This window comes from Lutjanus erythropterus, chromosome 21 (genome assembly GCF_056507025.1).
Source record: "Lutjanus erythropterus isolate fLutEry1 chromosome 21, fLutEry1.hap2, whole genome shotgun sequence".
Lineage (NCBI taxonomy): Eukaryota > Metazoa > Chordata > Actinopteri > Lutjaniformes > Lutjanidae > Lutjanus > Lutjanus erythropterus.
In genome coordinates, this window is record NC_139337.1 from 26,651,770 (window position 1) to 26,677,254 (window position 25,485).

At 39.8% G+C, this 25,485-nt stretch overlaps 1 protein-coding gene across 1 annotated transcript; it reads right to left on the reverse strand.

The window, feature by feature from the left end:
* Positions 1 to 461: 461 nt before the first annotated feature.
* Positions 462 to 7,186, reverse strand: tlr22 (toll-like receptor 22). Its single transcript, XM_084747763.1, has 3 exons — positions 4,116 to 7,186; positions 2,668 to 2,785; positions 462 to 1,208 (listed from the first exon to the last, which is right to left on the reverse strand). Exons 1-3 carry the CDS (start codon positions 6,643 to 6,645, stop codon positions 968 to 970), a joined length of 2,889 nt encoding a protein of 962 aa, XP_084603889.1. The 5' UTR covers positions 6,646 to 7,186; the 3' UTR covers positions 462 to 967.
* Positions 7,187 to 25,485: the final 18,299 nt, after the last annotated feature.

Below are 25,485 nucleotides of genomic sequence, written 5' to 3' on the forward strand. Positions count from 1 at the left end.
CTATTTCACAAACTGCTGTGAGACTGTGTTTTGCAGGGTCGCATCACACTGGAACAGCAGAGCCGCTGTCTCTATTCTTAATATGCAACCTTTTACTACGAGCTGACAGATTTAAAAAACAGATCAGTTTTAGCTTCATTTCCTGCATTACTATTTGCAGGCGTGGGAGGGTTACTTTAAAAAGATTTTCTTTTTAGGTTATTTGTTGTTTTTTGCCTTTTTTGTTAGATAGAGATAGCTGATACAACTATTAATAAAAATGTGTGCTTGCACCTAATTGGTTACTTTGCTCTGTTGATTATTCTTGCACCTTCAAAATTTTTCTACCTCAACTAAATATGAAAAAATATTAATAGCACTGGAGACCGTTTGATCACTGAGTAGTTTCATTTTCTTTAATATTTAGGTTTTAAGTTTCATAAGATTAATTAGGAAAACATAGGGCCATTTCAATGTAAATAATTATGAAAAAATGATCATTACATGTAAAAAATAGTTGCCTTTTTCAGTTTTGTTTTTGGTGTTTGGTTCCTGTTGGGGTTTTGGAAGAGCCAACAAATCCAACCAGCATGAAGAGGAACACATACATTTTTATTTGTCTTAAACAGAGTTTATGTGTTTTTGATGGAAACAATCTGTTGTTTTTACTTATAGCATTGTTTGTGCTTTTGCGTTTTGTTGTCAGAGTATTATGTTATTATCTGTTGAATAATCGTTATCTATCATTATCAGTTTTTCTGCCCCATCAGAGATGTCAAACATACTTATTAACAAATTTAACGTACTTAATCATAACTTGGTCTTCCAGTTTGGTTGTTTAGTGACTGTTGTGGCTCCTGATTTTCCATTTCAGTTAGACTGGTGAGAGCGGCTCTTCTGATCCCTCATCAATCACAAAGTCAGTTCAGAAATGTTCAATATAAACTGGCAGTAAACCTGACACAGAGAGGCCAGTGTTTCCTGTCCGTCACGGTCTGTCCTCGAGAGTCAGGAGGAACCTGTCGTCACGGTGATCTTCTCCGGTCTCCAGAGCCTGGCGGAGTTTCTCCCAGAACAGCTCGGGGTGCTCCTCGGCCCGGGGCCAGCTCAGGTAGGTCTGCTTCTTCAGCAGCTTCCTCATGCGGTGGTAAGGAGACAGCTGAGACGTGGGAACGTCCTCCAGGAACACCAGGATCAGCACGTCCTTATGCTCATCGAACAGACGGAAGCTACACAGGGGAACAGGAAGACGGACGAGGAAGAGGACAGCACCATTATTCATGAAGATTTTGCTTTGAGTTGATTATTCTTTATTATTAATCAATATGACAAGGATTCAATCCCTTCAGAATGACGCTGTCTTTTTTAGGAATTGTTGCCGCCTAAAAATCCTGATTTCTAGGCAGCTTTTCTAGAAAAATTGTGATGCATGTTGCGACATTTTTTGCAATGAAATTGTGGGAGTGATTACAGAATTGCACAAAAAGAAGTTGTGATTTTATTTATCTTTATTTATTTTATATAATCCAATAAAAGTCTGATCTTGTGGGAAGCTATGATGATTGGTCAAATGTGCAGAAAACTTACGATGATAGGAAAAAATTGTAATATCGTGCAGAATTCTTGATAATTGTTAAATTTGCATTAATTGTTTCAATTGCAACATTGTAACTTCCTGGAGGACTAGTTCTTTAATTTATCTACTAAATATTTAGTTTTTTAAGAAACAAGTTCCTAAATCCCAATATGACGTATTCAAATTGCTATTTTGTTGAAAACCCGAAGGAGTTGATTTTCAATTATGTATATAAAAAAAGAGAATAGCAGCAAATCCTCAGATCTGAGAAGCTGGAATTATTTTTTTCTTGATAAATGACCCGAACATAAGCAGCTTTAAAAAGTTATTAATCAATTAATCATTTTGAAACAAAACTGGAGCAGAGACACATTATTTTTTTTTAAAGTTTCAGGCTTCTGTTTGGTTTAACATTATGACAGTGTCCATAATAACAGTAAAAAAAATGGTTTTCAATTTGACTTGAAGCTTGTGGAGACATTGATGTGTAATTTAAAGGCTTACTCTTTGCAAGAAAACCCCTAATGCTTTATTTTTGGTGCAGCTTCTGCAAAAACGTAACATGCACTTCAAAAAAACTTGCTTGATTTAAATTTAATTCTCTGCCGACTGCTCTGATTTGCTCTCAAAGACAGGCATATTAGGGACAATTCTTAAGTAATTCTTTTTTTTAATGCAACCTCAGGGGGATGAAGCACCGAAGCTCATCGAGATATGCCCCTACGCTGAGCCTCGTCCCTAAGGTTCCTAGCCCTGCAGCTCCACTACAAACCTCTTCATCCTTCCCCTTCAAACTCTATCATTCCTCTGCACACGGCCCGCTGATGATGAACGAAGCCCTTCATCCTTCCCACGTGACCCCTTCATCCCTCTGCACACGACCAAGATGCCATCCTCCCTAAATCCTGTCACCTATCCATATACTGAACATTCTCTTTTGTGTGTCATTATATTCTGGACATCACATGTTATTTGTTTTTGTACTTGTGCTGCCACAGATGGATTAATCTCTGTTTAGTGCATCACACACACTTGCTTCATTCAGAGTTAGTGAGGTGTTATGCTGCCATGTGTCTCGGCTCAGACGTGTTTACAGTCAGCTGACACATTACCTGGCCACCTGGATCTCTTTGGAGCACCACTCGCTCTCGAGGTATCTGCGACTGATCACACAGATGGTCTTCCTGCTGCCGTAGATGGCGTCTGTTATGTTGTCTATGATGGATCGACCTGAGGAAGGAAAAAGTAAATGAAAAGGGCCAATTAGATGAAATCACAATCTGTGTTCTCCTCGTCAGGTCCTTTGATAGTGCAGTACTAACAGTGCTTTGGTGACACCTGCTGGAGTTTAGATCAAAGTACAAACCAACTGTTAGGGTTTATGCACAGAACATAAGCAACATGCACCTCAGTATATTGGTTCCCAAATTACAGCTTGGCATGTATAGTGTGCAGACTGAGGAGAACATCCCTTCCTTTTTGTTTTTATTGCCCATGGACTTCAAAGTCCATTATGCACATCAGATATTTGAAAGGGTCTCAGTCTTGATTGAGCATATAGTTTGAAATGTGAACAAAAGAGCTGGACTCTTAGCTAAACAGCTAAAATGACTGAAAATAAAGTAACGCAATTGCCAATTTGCTCACCAGACTTAACAGTTAATTGGAAATGGCTTGCACACCAAGGCGCAAAGCACCGCACAGCACAGCATTGTTGCTATTTCTGAGTGATGCAGTTGTCATTTTCTTGCACAGTGCTCATGTTGTGTAAGTGGCACATTTACTTGTGTCCCTCTGTGAGCCCACGGGTTGTAACATGAAGTGTGGTCAGGCACATTGTTGGCACATTGCTAACTTGAGGTGGCAGAAAGTGACTGCGCCATTGACCAACAACAAGCTGGTCTAAAGTCAATGGGTCAAAGGGTGCATTATTCAGATAATAAGATGTGCATAACATAACATATAAATCCTGACCAATTCAGCAACTAGATGCTGAACTATTTTGCAGCATACAGGTATGTTCACACATTTACAAGAATACCACTGGTGAATATGCGCCCCTCAATCACTTCCCTTGAATGCGAGCAAAACTTTTGCTTCTGGTAGCAAAGCAGATTTGCATCTTGGCTTCATGTGCAGTTCAGCACCACGTGAACTTTGACCCACTAGGTTGTAGCCTCAATATATAGCAAATGAGTGTGTGTGGTTGACTCCTAAAGCAAGCTACAAACCAGTAAACTGATTTCCGTATGCACTGCACTTCACGTTTTGCCTTGGCTTTTGATGGTCACTGGCCTGCATTCACATTTGTGTGACCGTCAACACCTCCATCCAATAGCTGTCAAGACATTCCACTAAAAGCTAATAATGTCAGGCTACTGGTGGCAGTAAATGGAAAGTCAGGGGGCAACATATGTTTATTGATATCAGAATTTCATGGCAATCAATCTGCTTTTCAGTCTCGGCAGACTAATCAGTGGACAGACTAATGCTGCCCTTCCAAAATCCAATCTACTAGCATGGCTGAAAAAGTCTAAAAACTTTGGTGGACTGGTCTTACCTGGCTCGAAGTCTCGATGGTGCAGACACAATCTCCAGCCCTGCTCCCCTTCCAGTTTTGGCAGCAGCTTCCTGATGACCCATGGCTCATCGTGGGTGTTGTACGAAACAAAGGCGTCATACTGATTTGGAGCTTTCTTGTTTTTATTCTTCGTGTCAAAGAGCAATGCCAAGAAGAGGTAGTAGGCATAAGTCAGCTGCAACCTCAGGAAATGGTAGGTGAAGGACACCACCATGAACAGAAGGATCGTACATGTCGTGGTGATAAAGCAGATGAACTCGATGGCCACTGAGCAGGACTGGATGTCAAGGTCCAACAGTTTCATACCTTTAAGGTCTGAAGGATAGTTGCACTCAAACCGATAGGCATCATAAACCTGTGTTTGGTTGTTTTCTTTTACCCACTGGAGGAACTTGGCATTATCACAGTCACAGGTGAAACTGTTGCCTTGAATATCCAAATAAACCAGAGCTGGTAAGGAGTTCACTACTTCATCACTGATAACTGAATATGCATTCTTTCTTGCCTGCAGGAACTCCAGTTCAGTAAGGTTGGCATCTTTAAGGAAATCTAGAGACCGAAGACTTATTCTAGAGATATAGAGGCTTTTAAGGTTTCGAATTGGGGAAAACAACTCAGGAGAAAGATCCGTGAGGTCATTTGAGCTAATGTCAAGTGTTTGGAGGCCAGGTGTGTAGTTAAACGTGTCTTTGTGGAGGGATAAAAGTTGCATGTTCCTGCAACTGAAATCCACAAGATTTGTCAAACCTTTCAGGAAGTTGCGAGGCAGCAAGGCCTTCAACCTACGGTGCTGTCCAGGAAGAGCCAATGTCTCAAGACGGGCCAGCTTAGAAAATGGTGGATCAGGCAAAGCTGAACTGTCTGTATAATGAATGTGATTATCCCTCAAATCCAGTCTTCTTAAATTGATCAGATCATTAAAACTACCACTGTTTAATGATTTTTTATCAAGGTCGTTTGATTGCAGCTGAATATCAGTAAGATTTGTCAAGTTGATAAAACATCCTTTTTCAAGCTCGTTTATTGTATTGTTATGTAATGACAAGTTCTGGAGGGACTGCAAGCCCGCAAATGCTCCACGTTTAATGGCGGTGAGTTTATTTTCATTCAAACGCAGTTGTCTCAGATTTGGCAAGTATTTTTTGAAAGCGTTGCCTAATTTGGAGAGTTGGGTGCTCTGCAGCTTTAGAACTTGCAGCTGTACTAAATCTTTGAAAACGCAGTCTTGTAGAGATGAGATTGGATTCAGATAAAGGTTGAGCTGTCTGAGCTTTGTCAGACCAGCGAAATCATGACATCCAGGTTTGGTGATGGTGTTACTGCTGAGATCCAGCTCTGCAAGAGTTGGTAGATTCCTTGTGGCAGCTGGAACGGATTTAAGTTTGTTATGACTCAAAGTCAAGATCCTTAAACCCTGAATAGATCTGAAGGCATCGTCTTCAATTTTAGCAATTTTATTATTTCCTAAATCTAATTCTGTTACATTCATACACAAGCGAAATGAATATGAATGGACATAGGTGAGTTTGTTACGTCGGAGTTGGAGTTTGGACATTGTCGGGATTGTGCAGGAAATGTTGATTAGCTGTCCGAGGTCACGTGACATTGCATTCATCCTCAGAATTGTCAGAGAGGAGTTGACACTCTCTAGTAAAGTTTTCATGTCAACTAACACCATCCAAAGCCCACTAATTTCAAGAGTAGACACCCGACTGAGAAAAGTCTTGTTATGGACGTCATACGTCATTGGTTTTCTCACATGGCCCCCCATGTTTAACCAGGTGAGATTTGGAAAAACATCCGCAGTCACCTCAAAGACTTCAATGGGATTTTGAGATATATCAAGGGCAGTAAGTTGTTTTAGCGAGCTGTTTGGCAGTTCCCACGAGTGAAAAGTGGTAAAACTGTTCTTCCACATGTAGAGCTGTCTTAGATTTGGCAGGTGCTGTATTATAGGATGGACTTTTGCTAGCTGGTGCAGTCTGTTATTAGAGATGTCCAAAAACGTAAGGCTGGTCAGGGACTTAAAAGTGGAAGCCACCACTTTGATGTGATTATTGGTCATTCTTAGCTCTGTGAGGTTTCTCAAACCATCAAAAAGATCCTCCCCAAGGTTAGCAAGTCTATTATTATTTAGATTTAACTTCTTAAGGGAAATCAGATCACGAAAGGCACCTGAATCTATATGTGAAATGAAGTTGCGGTTTAGGTCCAGCTGTGTCAAAAGTGATAGATTTTTGAAATCCAATCCTCCTATCTTAGAAATGTTGTTTGCAGACAAGTCGAAACCTGTTACTGTTCGGGGAATATCCAATGGAACGGCTTTGAGTTTAGGATCACTCTTAGCACATATGGCGATATTGTAACTGATTCGGCAACTTTTCAGTGCAAATCCGGTTACTGGAAAAACAAAATTGCTGATACTCAACAAGAGGACAACGATACTCAGTTTAAAACATTTTGATCCTTCTTTGAGCATTGTTTTGTCATCTGTCACTCCAGGACCCATTTTTTTAATTTTTCAATGTGCAACCAACAAGGAATTGAAGTTCCGCCACATACAGTCCACCTGGTGAATAAAATTGCAGAGGATAATCCTGAAAATCCAATAAAAGAAAAAAATAAAGCCCATCAGAAGCAATTAACAAATACTTATTAATTATATGTGAGTGCAATATGTCAGCATGGAAACAAGATAAAACATGGCATCTGAGTTCAGACATTTTCTTCAAAGTTCCCTTTAAGTGGCTATCGGAGTTCTTATTGCTTACACATATTACACGTTTCCTGTAAAAACAGGCAGCTTGAGTGACAAGGATTTCCACTGAGAGCTAATAATGCTGGATGTGCATTACACACCCTGCCATGCAGCTATAGCAGTCTATGGATGTAGGAGAGCAGTCCTAGCTAACTCTTCCCAGATTGAGAGCTTCCAGTGAACAAACCAGGACCTTAACAGCCTCAGAGACCAAGAAAGGCCAGTTAGACAGCATGAAATGGGCTACAGTGGCTACTGAGGTGTGTTCAAAAGTTTAAAGAAATGTTATGCAGCACTGGCTGAAAAGAATAGTTCACCCAAAAATGAAAATTCAGTCATGTTCTTCTCATCCTTGTGCTGACTGAAAGTCAGGTTTCGTGTTTTAGTCCACAAAACAGTTTCATAGGAAAACAGCGCTGCAGAATCTGCTAAACAACTGAAGTATATGGTGACCAGTTTTCAAACGGAAACTTAAAAATGCCTCCATACTGCTCGTCTGGTGTAATCCAACTCTCCTAAAATCCCAGCATGCCAAGTTGACATGAATGACGTCATTTAAATCATGTTAAGTAAGTAACTGAATTTTCATTTTTGGGTGAGCTATCCCTTTAAACTCTATGCTACCTACATCACTTGCACCATAGTGTTTAAAATAAAATTAGGTGTAAATTTCCATCACTCTAAACCAGTAACAGGTTGACATTTGTGCTTCAGTTTACTTTTTTTTTTTTTTTTTTTTTTCAGAAAATGGCAAACTCTGAAATAATTAAGAATATCAAAGAACATCTAAAACATTACCTTCTGTTTTTTTAATCATTGTTGGGCTTGAGACCGTGATGTATATAGGCAATATATATGTGATTTTTTTTTAAAAAAGAACACTTTAACACAGATTTTGACTTCATGGGAATTTCAACTTTATAATAAATGCTACCAAAACCACATATAAGTTAAATATTTGATACTTACTGCGTCACACAAAGAAGAGCTGATGTCTTATCTGCAGAATCTTGCACCTACACTTACTTTGTTCAACTAAAGGAGGGTAACACAAGAGTGAAAATATAATCAACAGTGGCATTAACACCCTCTCCTCCCCATCCTCTTTTTGATCTTGGTTTGAGGAAGTGAAAGCAGCCGACAGGGTCTTTACTTTCAATGAAAGCAGAAGAAAAATGTTTGTTTTAGGATTTACCTTGTTTTATTTATTCAGGATGCTGAGTTCACCATTTTACGATCATGAAAAAGAAGTGTATGTGTGTGTAAGTGTATATATATATATATATTAGGTATTTTAATTCGATGGCTTCTTGATCAAATGTCCTGGATTTTACTGTGAATCCCCTCAGTGCAAATTCTAGCCTCTATTCCCTTTTTTACTTCTTTTTTTTCAATGTATCGTACAGGGAGTTTTGGTGTTACTTATTTCCTCTATAAAGGTTAGTTATGACTGGTGTTAATCAAGCCGCAGAAACACTTCCTCTTCTCTGCTGCCTAGAGAACCTTCAGACAGACAAAATAAGGACTGCTGAGACATCTTGCCGCTCAAATTCATTAAAACAACACGAGGTAGAGACGCGCTCCATTAGTGCACAGGTGAAGAGGGAGACTTAAGTGTGGGCTTGAGTAAAATAAAACAAATAAAATACGGTAGCGTAGGCCTACCCTATTCAACTATGGACAGTTCACACAGATGGAAGGTTTATTCCTAATAAGAATATTTATTGCTAACTGTTGTCAGCCATAACCAAACTGACTTAAGAGTTTGGCGAATGGAACTATGCCCCCAGCCCAAACACAGACTTTTGTATAAATTGCAGGTTCATACAGGTGCTGAAAACTCTTTACTTTAATTTTAAGGCATCGTTTTCAAGCAGCAGCGTTCCAGATGTGTTTCAGCAGCGGAGCTTTTTGCCTTATATTTTAATGTAAGCCTTACATTTACATTATCCCAAATTTCTTCTGTAAATTATTCTAGCTAACGGTGTGTTTCTTGCTAGCCATTGCTAGCTAAGTTGGTAGTTGCTTTAACTTCTGGGAAGACACAGGATACGTCAGAGAGTGAGGAAGGAAGGTGGCACGTTTGACTAAACGTAACGTGAATAAATCTTTAATATTAGCTTGTCTGATTCAAGCCTGAGTCATTTAGATTTAGATAGATTTTTCATCACATATGGGGGTTGTTTAAGAGTGAATATCATCAAACTACATTTTTTGATATTGCTTTAATATGAGAGAAACCCTCAGCAGCAGAATTTTCATACTGTGTGTTTAAGCGTGTGATTTGAATACTTCGATTCCAACTTCAAGGAAAGAAAGTCGCATGAGAAATGCAAAAATAACACCAGACACCAGAGGGATTTTTTTCACTTCTTCTTTTTTTTTTTTCTTCTTTTTGATTTGTCCTTAAATAAGAAAGTTTATTTAAACAGAAGGAGCTGGGATGTTTTTTTTTTAAGCCAGAAATCTCAGCTGACAGTGACTTTTTCTTGGCTCAGACCAAACTTACTTTCATTTTGTCAACATTTTCGGGGGGGAGAAATGCTATTGCACAATGTTTTAGGTTTCAGTTGGCATCAAATGGAAATAACCAAAAAGGAAGCTGCTGGTTTTTAACTACTATCCTGTGGGGTTTTTTTTTGTTCTTCTATTAGAGTTTTATTACTAATCAACTGTGTATATATAATATCAACACATTCTCACTCCCAACTCATTAAATACGGCAGCATGGTCTATGCTTCAAACTACATTACCTTCTATTTAACACTCTAATGTCAGTTTTGTAAAAGATTTGGCAGTTAAGTTAAGTTAATAATTTAATTTTTTTAATTTTTTAAAAATGGAGACGTCCCTCCCCTTGTGTGGGACATTACTTTGGAAAAATATGAACTGTAGTCTATGAGAAGAGAAAATATATATATATATATATTTATCCAGTATGAATTGTCACGAATTATATGATGTTTGTCAATTTAAAAGATCATTTTAAAAGACAATGAAGGTTCAGTTTGGGGTTGGTTTGTCCTAGTTTATTTTCATATGTCAGCTAAAAAATAAAACAAAAAAAAATATATAAAAAACATTTTGTTCTGCGTAAGGTTATCCTATCTTAAGTGTTTTGTCCAACGACTCCTGGACCTTTTATTTGTCGGGAAGTCAAAGGACGAGCAAGACCCGTTGCTTGTGTGACTACATCCCGCTACAGAAACACCCAGGCATCATAGCTTCAGTGGCTAACGTTAGCTTTTGGAGGAGGAAAGTCATGAAGTCACTTGCGCGACCATCCTCCACCTTCACAGTCTTATATTTAATGGTTTTATGACAAGTCTTAACTTTCCTGACTTGTCAAGTCATATTTTAAATTGAAAAACATCACATGTGTGATTTGTGGTACTGTTGAAAAAAAAAAAAGAAGAAAAACTGACGTAAGGTTCCATGGTTTCTCTCTTTGATGACAAAATATGCATGTGTTGTAATATGTGGTCATTTTGTGTGAAAGACAAGCCAGCAGTTCATTCTTCTTCTTCTCTTTATTATTATTACTGCGGAATTAAAAAGTCCACTTTCCCTCTGTAGCTCACACCAAACATTGTCACCTCAGTGTGGGAAAATTATGTTTTGTAAGCATATATTCTCTATTCCCCTTTTCACTTCTTCATTGACGGTTAACCATCATTATGTCACCGTTATTATAAACAAGCTTTAGGTCATGGTGTTTTGGGTGTACAGCTATATACACTCCTATACTATACAAAAGACTGTGACTGTAAATATAACACTACAAATATCCCACAGAAAAGGACTCCAGGTTCTCTGGGTTCTCTGGAACTCCAGCCCAACCATTTTGTAAGGTTTAGCAGCAAGTTCTTCAATGACTTTCAGTTTTCAAACTGACACGAAAAATCGTTGTTGGACAAACAGAGCTCACGAGTTGAAACTAATGGAAAAAGGATGTAACATTTAGAGAAGGAAGTATTATTATGTGAAGTTAACCTGCAGTGATAATTTTCATGAAGTAGTTTTATCACACAGGTCCTGTATAGATTAGTGAGGATATGTCTGGTACACGATGAACTTTCGGTTCTCTCTTCAGTCAATGAGCAGACAAAAGCTTGTGTTCCAGTTTTTCTCAATCGATCTGACTCATTTCTGTGTAAGTCGTAATGTTCTCTAAACTGTAAGCGCAGTTGTCACAGCTGTTTCATGGGATGTCAAATATCTATTGCAATAACTCACCCAAAACATTTTTTTGGGCTTCAGCGCAAGTAGCCCCACCCTGAGCCCCAGATCATGATGCTCTCTGAAGTATAGTATATCTTAAAAAGAAAGAAAGAAAAAAAATTATCTCAACAAGAGTTTAGTAGTTGGCAAAACTTTTTCAAAACTCAGAGAGTTTAAATTGGGTTCTAAACTCAAGAATCTGTTGCAGTTCGTTACTTTGAAAGTTTGAGGTCAACAGAAGCCACCGAAGAGGAGCTAAAGAGACGCAGAAGCCAAGCAAAAATGTTGCAAGAATCAGAGGCAGGCATGAGAAGTCAGGACTAGAAAAACTAATAAGGGCTTTTATTTACAAGTTTTGCTCCTTCCGCAAAATCCCAACAAAGGGGCGGCAGTTCTCGGGTCTGTGCAGTCGCTGCCGGTGGTGTTTCCCTCGACATGACCAAAATCAACAACACTTGTGACCAGCAGAGGTCTCTGTTGTGAAGCTATTGCTCTGTTCACTGTGCTCCAGCCTCTGTACTGTACTGTATGTGTGCATACATCCACCTACAGAGGCGATGACGCTGCAGTGAATCAAATCAAAAGGAACCAGATCTGATTTTATCTTCAGAACATGTTGTCTCTTCCTTTGTTAGAACTCAACTGTGGGTGCAACGCCTGCCTGCATCCATATGTGTGTGTGTGTGTGTGTGTGTGTGTGTGTGTGTGTGTGTGAAATGCTTAAAAGAGTAGGTTCTCCTCTAACACACACACACACACACAACCAGCACATACTAATGTATCACAGGCAATGAATCTTTAATGATTTGATTAAATTGAATGATGCTCTAATCACACTTTGATTATAAGATCACACTGAGTCAAATTACTACAATGTGTTAGCTTAACATCCCACTGGTAAACATTAATATGTATAAAGAATCCATTAGTGTGACTGGAATTAACTTTATTCACTAATACAGGAGGCATCACAGTGTAATACCGCAGCCAAGGAAAAGGAAACAAGATTAGTTCAACAGTGACGTGATTCGAATGAAAGTAAAATTAAACTCAAGATGGAAACAGTGAGAGGCTGTTTGTTTTGTCTTTAGTCGACTAAACAATTACCAGAAAACTAATTTGCAGATATTTTGTGACTCCAGACTCACAAATATGAGGATGTGCTGCTTTCCTTTTAATTATTAAATAATTTTAATGTATTTTTTTTATTTATATTTTGCATGACAAGCACTGTGAAGGTGTCAGTTGGGGCTCTGGGCAATTGTGACAGCATTATTCACTGTTTTCAGATTTTTTTAAAAACCAAAACATTCAATCAATTAATCGGAAAAATACAAAACACTCGTGCCAAGAATACAAAATATTTCAAGTTCAAGGTTTTATTGTCAAATACACAATCATACACAGTACATTTTAAAGTGATATTCTTGGGTGCCTCGCTCCAGAATGAGTCTAACAAACAGTCTAGCAAGTACATAGTAACAAATACAGTAAAAATTCATGGTGGAACAAATAACAGTATAATCAGTGATTATTTTCAATGTTGAGTTTGTGTTCCAGAGAAATAATTATAATATATAATTAATTATATTAATGCTTTAGTGCCAGTAATCTATTATATAAGATATGTAAAAGTATAACAGTCATCAGGGATAATTTTCTGCATCAAACACTTTTTACTTCTAATACTTTAAGTACATTTTCCTGATTTTCAGTGCAGGTTTTACTTGTAATGGAGTACTTATTCTGTGTGGTATTGTAGTACTTTTACTCTACTGATTTAGTGATTCACTCCCACAATGTTGGAAGACTTGCAAGACAAACATTTTAAAAAATAATAATAACTGTTGCAGTTGTGGCTGCAGCATCATGACATTTAGCCCCTTATATCAGTCAAACGTTGGATAAGAAGACTGGATCCTACATTTCCCATAATGCAAGTGACTGTAATAGCATCTTTTGCTAGCAAATAAAAATCACATGTCTTTAGAATTCCCACAAGCTTTTGGTATTAATTTGTCTTCTCCAAGCCTAACCCAAGATAACCCTGATGACATCATTGTGACATCATTAGGGTGATTGTCACAGACTTGCTTAACCTCCCCCAGAGCCAAAAAACACTTTTTTCTTATAGTTAAATGAACTTTGTGTGCAAAAGGAGTGGAGTTCCCCTTTAAGTAATGGGTCTGAATGCTTCCTCCACCACTGACTCACGGGTGGAATAAGGTCATCTGACCCTAAACTGAATTTTTAACTTGTTTCCAGATCAAATCCCTCATTTTGGAAAAGTTTTTTTTCCCCCTGAATTCCATTTATCTGCTTCAGTTTCAGGGTGCTGACATTATGCAGCTCACTGTCACACTGGGAACACTTGTGCTTTTTTCTATTGAGAAGCCAAATGTCTGCTGTCAAAATGACCTGCTGCATTGATTGTACGTTTCACTGGTCTGTCAGATTGTTCTGAACTTTTGACACCGGAGAGTTGACAGAGTCATTTTCTCCACAATCTCATGTGACTCACAGTAGAAGCACTTCTATGTCTCGGAAGGTCATGAAACCAGTTTATTCGTTAGTACAAATGAGCCAAAAGAAAAAGGAAAAAACAACAAAATATTAAAAGAGACTTTTGTATCGTATCATATTAGGAATTTGATTTGAGCGTTGAAAACTGGGCATGTCATTATCTGACGTACCATTCGGTTGCTAGCTAGCTAAATCTTAGCTCAATGCTGTCATGATATTTTTGGTTGAAAGTGAACAGAGCTTTGTAGTGAGTTTCAGCTCACTGTCTAGCTGTGCAGTCTAAAAAAATCACTGTACACAACCTGCTCAGCGCCAAACAGCAAACAGAGATTGGTTGCTAAATGCTCCACTATGTCCACCAGCTAAAGAGAAAAATATGTCACTGAGGAGGTGGTAGAGACCGAAAACAGAGCTAAAAGAAGCCCTGTGATAGACGTGAACGAGCGTAACGTAAAGCCAAAAGTAACTGGGTGAGCTGACAAACTCCCGGGCTGAGTTTGTGTCCACCATTGATCCAGGTTCTCACTGAAGGAACGTGCACAGACAGCCAATAGGAACGCCTAGTCTCTGAGATGACCTGTGATTGGTTTAGAGCCAGATTTCCTAAAGCATGAAAACAGCAAGAGGAGGTACAAAAGTGTAGTTCTCTCTCAGACCACTTAATTGACAATATGCTGAAAGGTTATTATGGAATTATTGCTTATTGATGCCAAAAAATTTTGCCTATCCATTTTTGTTATAGATTGCTTCTGACCACCAGTTCTAATTGAACAGAAGCTCCTCTTTGGACACTGGCATTTGTCCATACTGGTTTTCTGAATCACTTGCAAGGGCCTGTCCTGCACATCATTTGAGGGCCGGCCCCAGTGCAACCACACTGCCTGCACAGTCTATATTTACGTCCCTGGAGTGAACTCTTGACTTGAATTCCTCAGGTGGACACAAACAAAACTTCAAATCAATTATAATGTTGCTCTGAAACGGTTGTTTGCTACCATTGCAAATTAAAAGGTGTTAATATGTCAATTTGTGTTTGCAACGTGTCTCTGCTGCCCCCAAGTGGCCAAATCAGTTGTTGCAGGTTTAAGTTATTAATTGTATATCACTGAAGAGGAAGAAAGACAGAGATGGAGGGATAGTTTGAAGATGAGAAATGATCTTAAGAGCAAAAGGTGAGAGGTCCTCTGAGGATTCATTAAGTTTTCTGACAGCAGCAGCAGTGTGTGTGTGTGTGTGTGTGTGTGTGTGTGTGTGTGTGTGTGTAGGTACCCCATGTTTCCCTCCTGTCCCCACACACACACACACTCACACACAGAGACACACACACACACACACACACACACACACACACACACGCACGGCCTGATTAAACATCTTCAGAGAATTATCTTTCCCTCCATCATATCTGCATGACTCTGTCTGTCGCTCCACAGGGAAATTCGATGATATGTGCGCGCGCACGGTGCCACCCACGGGGCGCGTGCACGGCTTAATCATATCTGTAGAGGGAGAGAGAGAGAGAGAGGGAGAGAGAGAGGGAGAGAGAGAGGTGCTGTGAGTCCGGTGTGACTTCTCCATCCACTCTGCTGCTGCTGTCGGTAACGGACCGGCTGCGCACACACCTACACACACTCCTCTCTTCTCTGTCATACACACACACACACACACACACACACACACACACACACACACACACACGCACACACACACACACCGGACTGGCGCACTGGGAAGCAGGAGCTGAGAAGGAGGAGAGGAGACAGAGACACATGTGAGAGCGGACCGAGCAGGGGAATGTACCGGAGCCCGCTGCTGCTGCCACCGCTGCTGCTGCTGCTGCTGTCCCGCTCTGACGGCTGCGCTGCGTTACCGGGACACGACACCGGGCTGAGCCGGGGGAGGGAGCACCGGACCGGGATAGAGTGAAGAGGAGTCACCTGGAGGGAGGAGTGAGGAGGGAGGAGAGGAGGAGGAGGAGGAGGGCGGGAGGGTCGCAGGGGGAGCCGTGCCCGGCTCACACAAGCTTCTGTTTGGGGTTAACGACACCGCCTGCGCGCAACGGAGAGTCGGCGCAAAGTTTCCTCGATGGCGCTGGTGATGGAGCCGGTGAGCAAATGGAGCACCAGCCAGGTGGTGGACTGGATGAAAGGTGAGACACACTGACACACACACACGCACGATTAATTTATAGTCAAAAACCTCATGAATTACACACCTGGATGCGCATAAACACACACACACTGACACACACACACACACACACACACACACACACTCTGTCAGAGTGATCATGACTGATGAAGATTAGTGCAGGGGAGACAGAGGCTGTCAAGGTGTTATGTTGCGTGGGAGGTGTGTGTGTTTCTGTGTGTGTCATCCTGGCACCTGATGATCAGTGGGAGATGATGTAATGTGTGAGTGACAGGAGGAGGACCAGCCAAACTTCACTCCTGACAGCAGGGGGCGGGTTTAGAAACTTCTGAATGGGGGGCACAGAGTTAAAGAAGGGTCGGGGGCCACATTTAGGAAATTGATTGAAAAAAAAAATGCATTAAGACTCATAATTTAAAGGGTTCTTGGCAATAATAAAGTGTTTCCCCTTCTTCGCAGGAAGAAACAATATTTATTTTATATTGTGAATTCTCCATGCTCAGACTTTTATTTTGAAATCTGATTTTGAACTGTTTCCTTGTCTAGTGTTTCTGGTTGTGGTGCCGAGGTCACTGACAATGTTGTCATGTTCATGTAGCACAATAAGGGCAAACAACACACACACACACACACAAACGTCTGCTATTGGTTGAGGCTGTGACTCCGCCCACTCAGAGTTCACTAAAGTAACTATAGTTACATGATCCATAGATAAGAAGCTGAAATCAGGAAGTTTTTACTTTTCTTTTCTTAAAAAAACGACTGAAAATGATTAATCGGTTATTAAAATAGTTGGCAATTAATTCAGTAGTCGATTAATAATTGATTAATTGATTGTTGTGGCTCGGGTCACTTTGCGTCTCTTCTGCCAAATTCTTGCTGTATCTCGGCTGAGAGACATGACAGATTACACGCTGCACCCTGATGAATCATCGCTTGCCGTCTTTCATGACACGCGTGACATCACCAGGAAGGAGGCACTCCTGAACCGACTTCAGGAAGCAACGATGTAAATAAACAATGTTTCGTGTTTGGAAGAGCCGGGGACTGGAAATAGGGCAGCACGATTTGGTTAAAAAAAAAAGTCATATTGTGATTGTTTTGACTGAAATTGTGATTGTGACATCAGACACCGAAAACATCATAACTCTTTTGTTTCTGTGTGTTTACAGTTGTTCATGGATCAGTGTTCTGTGTTGTTATTGATTGATGGGTGGAGAAAAAAAAAATCAAACATGTTAGCCTTTTTGTCGGGACGTTGTGAAGCGTCCCAGATGTCGTGTCAGATGTTGTCAATTACGACAAACTGCACGGGATAAAATGATGTATTTTCAGCCCCAGCGTCCGTCTGCTGGTCTGAGCTGTAATCCGCTTGATATCATGTGGTCTGAAACTGGCTTTAGTGGTCATGTGGCGTCTCATTGTGGTCGTATTGAGCCTCTGTGGCCGGTTTTGCATTATTTTCTTGTCGTTTTGTGTGCCTTTGTAGTAGCTTTGCATCATTTTGCAGTAGTTTTGTGTCACTTTGTGATCATTTTGCTTCATTTTGTGGTCACTTTGCATCTCTTTGTAGTGGTTTTCCATCATTTAGTGCCAGTGCCACCCCTCTGGGGCCGCCTCTGGCTGAGAGAACAGACTGTCAACATGCGAGGACTAACAGAGCAGATTAAGCTCAGCTCACTCCTGCTTTTTTGACTGACAATAGTCGCACATCTCAAGTGCTGTCAAACCGAGTTTGGGGAACGAGGAGCACTAGAACAGGTCCTTTAAAGAACAAGACATCAATTAAAAACACACAAAAAACCTAAATGAGTATTTACCCGAAAATGTAATTGAGTTTTGTTTACACGAGTGCTTGTGATACGTTGCAGTGATCAGACTAGAGATTACATTCATGCATAATTCAAGAGCCAGGCTGATTAGGTCTGTACCCGTGGGCCTGTGTGAACATTGTAAAACTCTTTTACACATTAAAAAGAAATGGCTACTGCTGATACATTGTGCTTTCCAGCTTCCACACCGCTGTTTGGCAGCTTCAGTACTCCTCCTGCGTTTCTTATAGAGTCTGATATCATAAAATGTTCCAAAATGTCAAGAACGAATGTGATATTTAGGCTCGACGCACCAATCGATGGCTCGTTCATCTTTTCATTACACAACACACTTTCAATATGAGCTGCTGCCAACATATCTGTAACATACTGAATGTGGTAACAACTCAGTTTGGCTCAACTTGCAGTGCCAATATCACCCAAGCCTTCCCAAAACCACCTGCCAAAAAAAGAAAGAGACCTGCCACAGTAAAGTCCGGTCCATTAATCAGATTTATTATCAAACCTCATTTAGTTTAAATTAACGGCCAAGTTTTAACTGTGATGCCAACACTGTGAGTATCAGGTACAGTAAAAAAAAAGTAATAAAACCAAAGTCCAGTTTGGCCAAAGAAAGCAACTTTGTTAAGGTCATGCAGGACTTTATAAAGGGCTCCAATTTGTAACATTATTTGGGCCTTAAAAGTCCAGATTTACAGGGGTTTATTGTCAGAATATGGCAGAAATGGATAAAAGTATGTTTTGATTGGTGTATAATCTCCTAAAAATAAGAACTGTTGCGTTTTCGTCACCTTAGATTGAGCCGTTTATATCTACAGAGGTCACAGTTCATTCATATTGCACCGTTATGCTTCTACTAGGGGTACCTCGACCTGGATCAATATATTGATTTAATGGTCAGTGATCCAATATAATCAATGCAAAGTGAAAGTCAAGAGTTAAGTCACAAAATTTTTTTGAATCATAATTTAGTTGCTTTTTGTGAGTTGACATAAATGTAACTGAGTGTGTTAAATGGACATATGATATTGTCTGATCGTCTGGATTTAAATAAATTGAAATTGTTTTGTGCCAGACTTTATGAAATCGGCAAATATCATATTGTTGTCTGGATTTTTAATTAATCCTTAATCGATTGATCTAACCATTTAAAAAGGTATTCATTGATTAATTTATCATCTAGAAATGGCAGTAATTTCACCACATTTGGCATTGTTTTGTCTGGCGGAGGTATTTGTTGAATAAGAAATGAAAAATGAGGAAAAACATACGCTTTGTATATGAATGATTAATTGATTCTTAGCATTTTCAGCTGCACAAAATTTGCAACCGTAGCAGCCCAGAACAGACAAACCAAACACTGGTGCTTGCAAGGGGAGGGTGAGGGTACAATTTACAACCTCACCACTAGATGCCTCTAAATCCCACACACTGGTCCTTTAAATAAATATAATACTCTTGATTTTGGTGCCAGTCAATAGATGGAATCATATCCTGAAGTTTCCTCTCAGTTTCACAGCTGTTGGTGTTTTTTAAACTCATCACACTTTACAGTCAAGTTTCAAGGAAATTTATGGGATCTGTGGGCGTTATCTGGTGCAAAAGCAAAATTAGGGATTGTATCATTAAAGTTGCGCTCCACCCGAAATCTCTATTTTTAGTACCAAACACTCCCTACAAGCCGAATAGGTGGCTGCAAAAAGATTGTAGTCTTTGCAAAATGGAGGCTGTGGTGAGTTTGAAAAATGTCAAACATTTGTTGGTTCCAGTTTCTTAAAAGAAGGATTTGTGGCTTTACTTTGTCCGTAAATGAAGAGTCTTTGGGTTTTGGACTGTTGGCTTGACACAAGAAGCCATTTGAAGACGTCACTTTGAGCTCTTGGAAATTGTGAGGAGCATTTTTCACATTTTTAAAAAACATTTTATAGACTAAACAATAAAGCAATTCATCGATAATGAAAACAATCATAAGTTGCAGCCTTACTCCAAATGTATTTCTTAATAACTGGCTGATGGAAGTCAAAGTAGATGCAGAGAAATGTTCTTTAATGATACAGATTATTGCTGACATTATGATACTGAGAGAAATGTATTAGTATTAATTGGACCCATGCAGGGAGTCTGGTAGTTTAGACCTCTCTGTACATCAGCTGTTGCTCCCTCCCCCTCACAGCGTTTCTGGCTCTCCACATGCTCAGCTGGACGCTGGAGATGATGAAATAATGTTGTTGTTGTTGCAACTTCTTTTCCTGTTACTGTCTTCTTACATTATACATGTAATGTACAGTTGTAGATCTGACTGATAACCAAACCACATTCGTGCTGCCCACGGTCCGTATCAGAGCCATTAACAGCATTACTTTTGCGTTCATGATGTAAATAAGTCGTGACAGTGGTGAGTATCACAATCCTAAACAATAAGATGTGGAACATAACAAATTCCTGCTCTTTCTTTTAGCGATTTGAGTTCAGTTTTGAGCAAATTATTGTCTAATTTAGGTTTAAATTTAAACTCACAGGGATGCCACAATTCGTCCAAGTGTCAAAATGATATAAAAATCACATTAAACCATCACTGTTGAAATGATGCATATCTCATAATGTGATAAAACAAGGGAAAGACTTTTTAACGATTTAACAATTTAGATTTTGTATAGGGAGAAAGATATTTAACTAGTTTCAGCAAATTCCACCCAGTTGTTTTAGCTGAAAAATAACATTTGTTTAGTTTTCTTTTTCTTTTTTTTTTTTTTACCTTAAACTATAGTGCTGCCATCAGGCCAGTCAGTGTACTGTTGTAAACTCTGACACCAGAATGCATCATTCAGTGTTTCCACAGATCCTGAAAAAGTCGCAAAGAGTCTAAAGTCCAATCATCTGAATTTTAGGCCTTGAAATGTTTTAAAATGTCATAAAAATAGTCTTGACTGCTAAAAATTGATTGGATTATGATGGCGATTAAGTTAACACCACTTTTATAAAGTTGCATGAACCTAAGTATCAATTTTAAATGTGTTTTTGGAAAAAAAAACATGCAGTAATAACTACAAAATGAAACCAACATGGACCCACTCTTCACTCAAAACTCCTGTGCAACAAAAACATGGGTGAGCTGTTTCAGACCCTGTTCCTAAAAAACATTGTACTTTATTTTATGCAGGACCTGATGAGAAATAGGTCTTAAATTGCATTGATAATAGTCTTAAGAAGCTCTTACTCTAACTTGTTGAAATCTGCAGAAACCCTGAATGCTTCCAGTAGTGCCACCTACTGTATGACAGTTTTTTTGACCTTTAAATTGGCCCTTTTCGGCATTTATCAGCTCCCTCATCGGGTCAATCGGTGACATTTTTCACATGCTGGAGCGCAGCGCCAAGATGCATCATCGTCGCTCCATGTTTCATCAGGCTGTTATCACAAAACACAACCCGATCCAAAGTCCCTCCCTGCACACAAACTGAGAAAAATGACTAATAACAACTAATATTAGCGATAATTGTTATTCATCAAGTCTGTTTGATGCATAAAAAGCAGGTCAGAGAATCTATTGACTCACACGCTTCGATAAAATGCAAATAGAATCGTGACAAAGATTTATTTACATGATGTACTGTGTCAGTTTCTCACAGCCTCATCACTGGACAGGTTGGTCATGTGCATATGGCATGTGTTTATGTGTGCCCCTCTCTGTGTGTGTGTGTGTGTGTGTGTGTGTGTGTAGTCAGCGTGTGGGTGGATGGTGAGTTGGTCGTCTCAGACCGTCTGTGCAGAACAGCTGACAGACACACACATGCACCCGCTCTGAACAGAAGGCTCCACCCGGGTCCTCGGACATTTGCGCTTGCGCTCGCGCGCACACACACACACACACACACACACACACACACACACACACAGATTTACATTCATATACACACATAACACACGTGGCATGCCTTAGTGTGGTATTCAATTCATGCTGGGTCTCTTGGGTGTGTCTGTGGCGACAGAGGGAAACATGATATTCTGTTTGTGTGTGTGTGTGTATACAGTAACGTACAGATCACATATGCTCCAGGCGTTTGGGGCCAAAAGGTCTGGTCTTTGTTGACTTGGCGACAGTGTTGCATTGGCACGTCTGAGGCTAAAACAATATGGGAGTGGTTCACTTCAAGGGTAATATGAGAACCTGCTGTGTGTTGCTGGGAATGATGGGAATTTTTGCCCCTGCGTCCTGCTATCATACATTCACGCAGGAAACCAGGCTTAATCGTACCTCATTTCCCTTGCATGAATTTGATTGCTAGACTTGAAAATCAGCAGCGAAATTCGCCGTGACAGCATGCGAGCACATCTGATGACACCACTTGCCACAAGAGAAAGCTGCCAGAGCGATAGTCACAGTCTTTAGGATCAGAGGATTTCTCCTCTGTGGACTCGGTCTTTTAAGACTTTAAAGGGTTAGCACGGGTTATTTGAGGTGGGGTTATATGAGGCACTTATCCATAGTTAATATATTACCTGCAGTAGATGGCGAGTGGCAAAGAAGTTTGGAGAAGCAGCAGGAGTACCGCTGTAGGAGGCTAAACGGTGTGCTGCTGTGGACAGGGTCAACACTGAAATGTATTTTAGCCACTTAAAAAATCAATATCAGTTTAATTGTATGCTATATTTAGAATATTTTCACTGCTTCAGACAACCTTTTCAAATGCCAGATATCACTCTCTCCAAATCAACCAAACTCCACTGGTGAAGTCAGTAATTTTACCCTGCAGAACATGGGAGGTGCCGGTCTACCGCTGCCTTGATCTGTTAGCTTGTTTGTGTTATTGTGTGACCTCTATGTTCTCAAAGATTACTTCAGATTAACCAAAGTCACACAGTAACGCAAACTTCGGTGCCTCATTTTGGTGCCACTTAAGTGCCTGAGCTGTTGAATGTTGCCCTCTGTACTCTAGTGTTGTGGTTTATCTGGTCATTTCTTGCTTACTTTGTAGTCTTGGTCCTCCCTCATGTGTCTCGACTTTACTTCCTGTCTTTGTCCTTTTCCCGCCCTTTTCATTACCATTTGTTTCACCTGTGTTTGATTAGTAATTTAGTCTTTGGACTTTGTGTTCCTCATTTTTCTCCTGCTGGATTAGTTTGTTTTGGACTCTGTTGGACTCTGTTGCTTTTTAACAGTTTCTGCTTCATCCCATCTGCATTTGGGTCCACCATCTTGTTTAGTGTTGCACTCTTTGACATAAATATTGATACTGAATATTTGAAATGCTTTCAACACTAATTATTCTCAGTTTTGATACTCTGGTACCAGCTGCACTTTCTCGCAGTTTCTTTCTGACAGCAAGTCCTGTCTTTTTGTCACTAGAGGGCGACACTGGAGTGGATTTTTGCTCCTGTCTCATCCCATTCCATGACAGAGTAAAACAAAAATTCCTGTAGTTTACATCGCAGCTGCTCTGATGGCAGCAGGTAGCTTACCGTTAGCTAGCTTTAAAGGATTCCAACACTGGGACATGCAACAGATGTTTAAAAATATTTCTAAGTAGTAAACCTTAGATTCGGTACTCCTGCTGCGTCTCCAAACTAGGAGAGTACTGACCGTCATTTTGATACCACATATAATCCCGCTTCAAGAAACCTGAACTATCCCTTTCAGGGGAGACATGATGAGTTTAATGAAGATTTAGATTTCTCAAAACATTTGCCAGCTTGCATCAGAAAAGCTAGACTCTATGTTTGTTGCTTCATTTGCGTTTACTGAGCAAACAAGTGGTGCGTGAGGGAATTTGAGCTGTTCCGGTCATTCAAAGGCCAAACAGTCCAGGCCTGTAAAAATCACTCCAGCATGATACAGCTCTGGGTTGGGGCATTTACATCCTGGCTCAGTAAACCAACTCTGTTTTTTTTTTTTAAAAACGCATCAATTAAATTGTTCAGTGATTTTCTTATTTTAGACCGTATGCTACCACAGCACTTAACAGGCAGAGTTATTAGAGACAAGAGGTTTAGAAGGCCCACTTATTTTCACGCAATTATACTGTTAATTGACATTTCAACAGTTTGGTACAAATGCACTTTATCATTAGTCTCATTATAGCTCTACACTGCAATATTAGAGCAATGTTTCTTCTTTCCTTGTCTGTCTTTTTGCCTGGGATCCAACCTCAGTCTTTTAGCACAGTATTATGTATGTAGCCATCAAGTGCATAAAGGACCACTATGCAGGATTTAGTGCCATCTATCAGTGAGCTTGCAGACTGCAAACACCTTTCCTTCCAAGCCAAGTAGAACCCACGGTGGCCATGAAACTCCTGCAAAATGCTAAAGGCAGCAGTGTTTGGTTTTGTCATTTGGGGCTAGAAACATGGCAGTGCAACATGGCTACTTCTGTAGATATAAGCGGCTCAATCTAAGGGAATGAAAACACAACAGTTCTTATTTTGAGGTGATTATACGCAAATGAAAACAGTTATGGATATTATATTCCATACTACCAAATTCTGCTAGTAAATCCCTGTAAATCTTACATACTGGACCTTTGAAAACCCTTTTTACAGGGTTTTGTTGTAAAACAGCAATTTCAAGTGGTAAATCTGCTGCCATTTCCTTTGTAAACTGCATATGTGCTGTGGGAAAACTGTAAGGCTGACAGCTAACACAGCCAGGCCTTAGAGAACAGTCAATTGCCTTTTTACACATCCAGCAGACGGGGAGCAACAAATATAATTCATTTGGAGTCGTGTCTCTGGTGATCTGATGGATCCAAGTCCAATATTCAATCACTTTTAGCTCTGTTTTTGGTCTCCACCAACCCCTGAGGGAAATATCTGGCTCTTTAGCTGCTACTTGCTACTTTGTTCACCAGGTAGTTGCTGTAAAACGTTGCCATGCAGTTGTTGTGCCAGTGTTTTACCCCTTAGAGGCATTTCTATTTAAATGTTTATTCTGTAATATTACCATCTATACTTCCATTAATACTGTAATATAAATTTTAGGACATACCGCCCAGCCCCATGGTTAATGGCATTCATTCTCTTTATGTGCTTGTTTATATTGTTTTATTTTATTTTTTCATTTGACTGCTGTCAGGGGAACTCAATGTTTGCTGAGTTCAGGTATCAGAATTGTTATCAGTAAGGTAAAAACAATATTTGGAATATTTCTATTCTTCATGTAAGGGTTAAAAAACATGCTTTAGCAATTTGGTATGAGCTGTTTTAAAATAGGCCAGCTCCGTTTTAACTGGACCATAATGTTTTACAAACTTTTACCTCAAAAAAGTAATCTGGATTTTAATAATTTTGTCCCATTGTGAGCTTTTGGTGCTCATGGTGGTCAAAATTTAATGGACATTTTTCCAGCTGTAAATGCTAGATGGGAACAGAGATTTACAGGCACCTGGATATAATCTTGCTCGACGCAGATTGGTTTTCTGTTTATTGACTAATGCAAAAAACGTCTAACTCATGGGAACATTTCTTTGCTTTAAGATTGCCTGTGGCAAAGTTGGATTCCTCTTTCCTCGATTGCCTCTTTATTCTGACTTTTCATGCATGACGGCGGTGCTTTTTTTTTGTCTTTAGCTTGCCTAATTATTTTGGAATAAGACCGACAGGGAGATTGACAGCGAGAGAAAAGAAATGCAGACGGCTTTGTAGTTTAGGTCAACCAGAAAAGTCAATAGAGCAGCACTTATAGTAAACACCAACATTTACTGCAAGAAAATACAGACTAAAAGCTCAAAAAATGTCATTAATGGAGGAATAGAGTTTTTCTGGTTAATTTCCCCCATGCAAAATCTTGCCAGGCGACACTGGGATTTAAACTGGCAACCCTCCGGCCATAAACTCCTGTCTGATAGCTGTCGGGCTTCTAACATCCC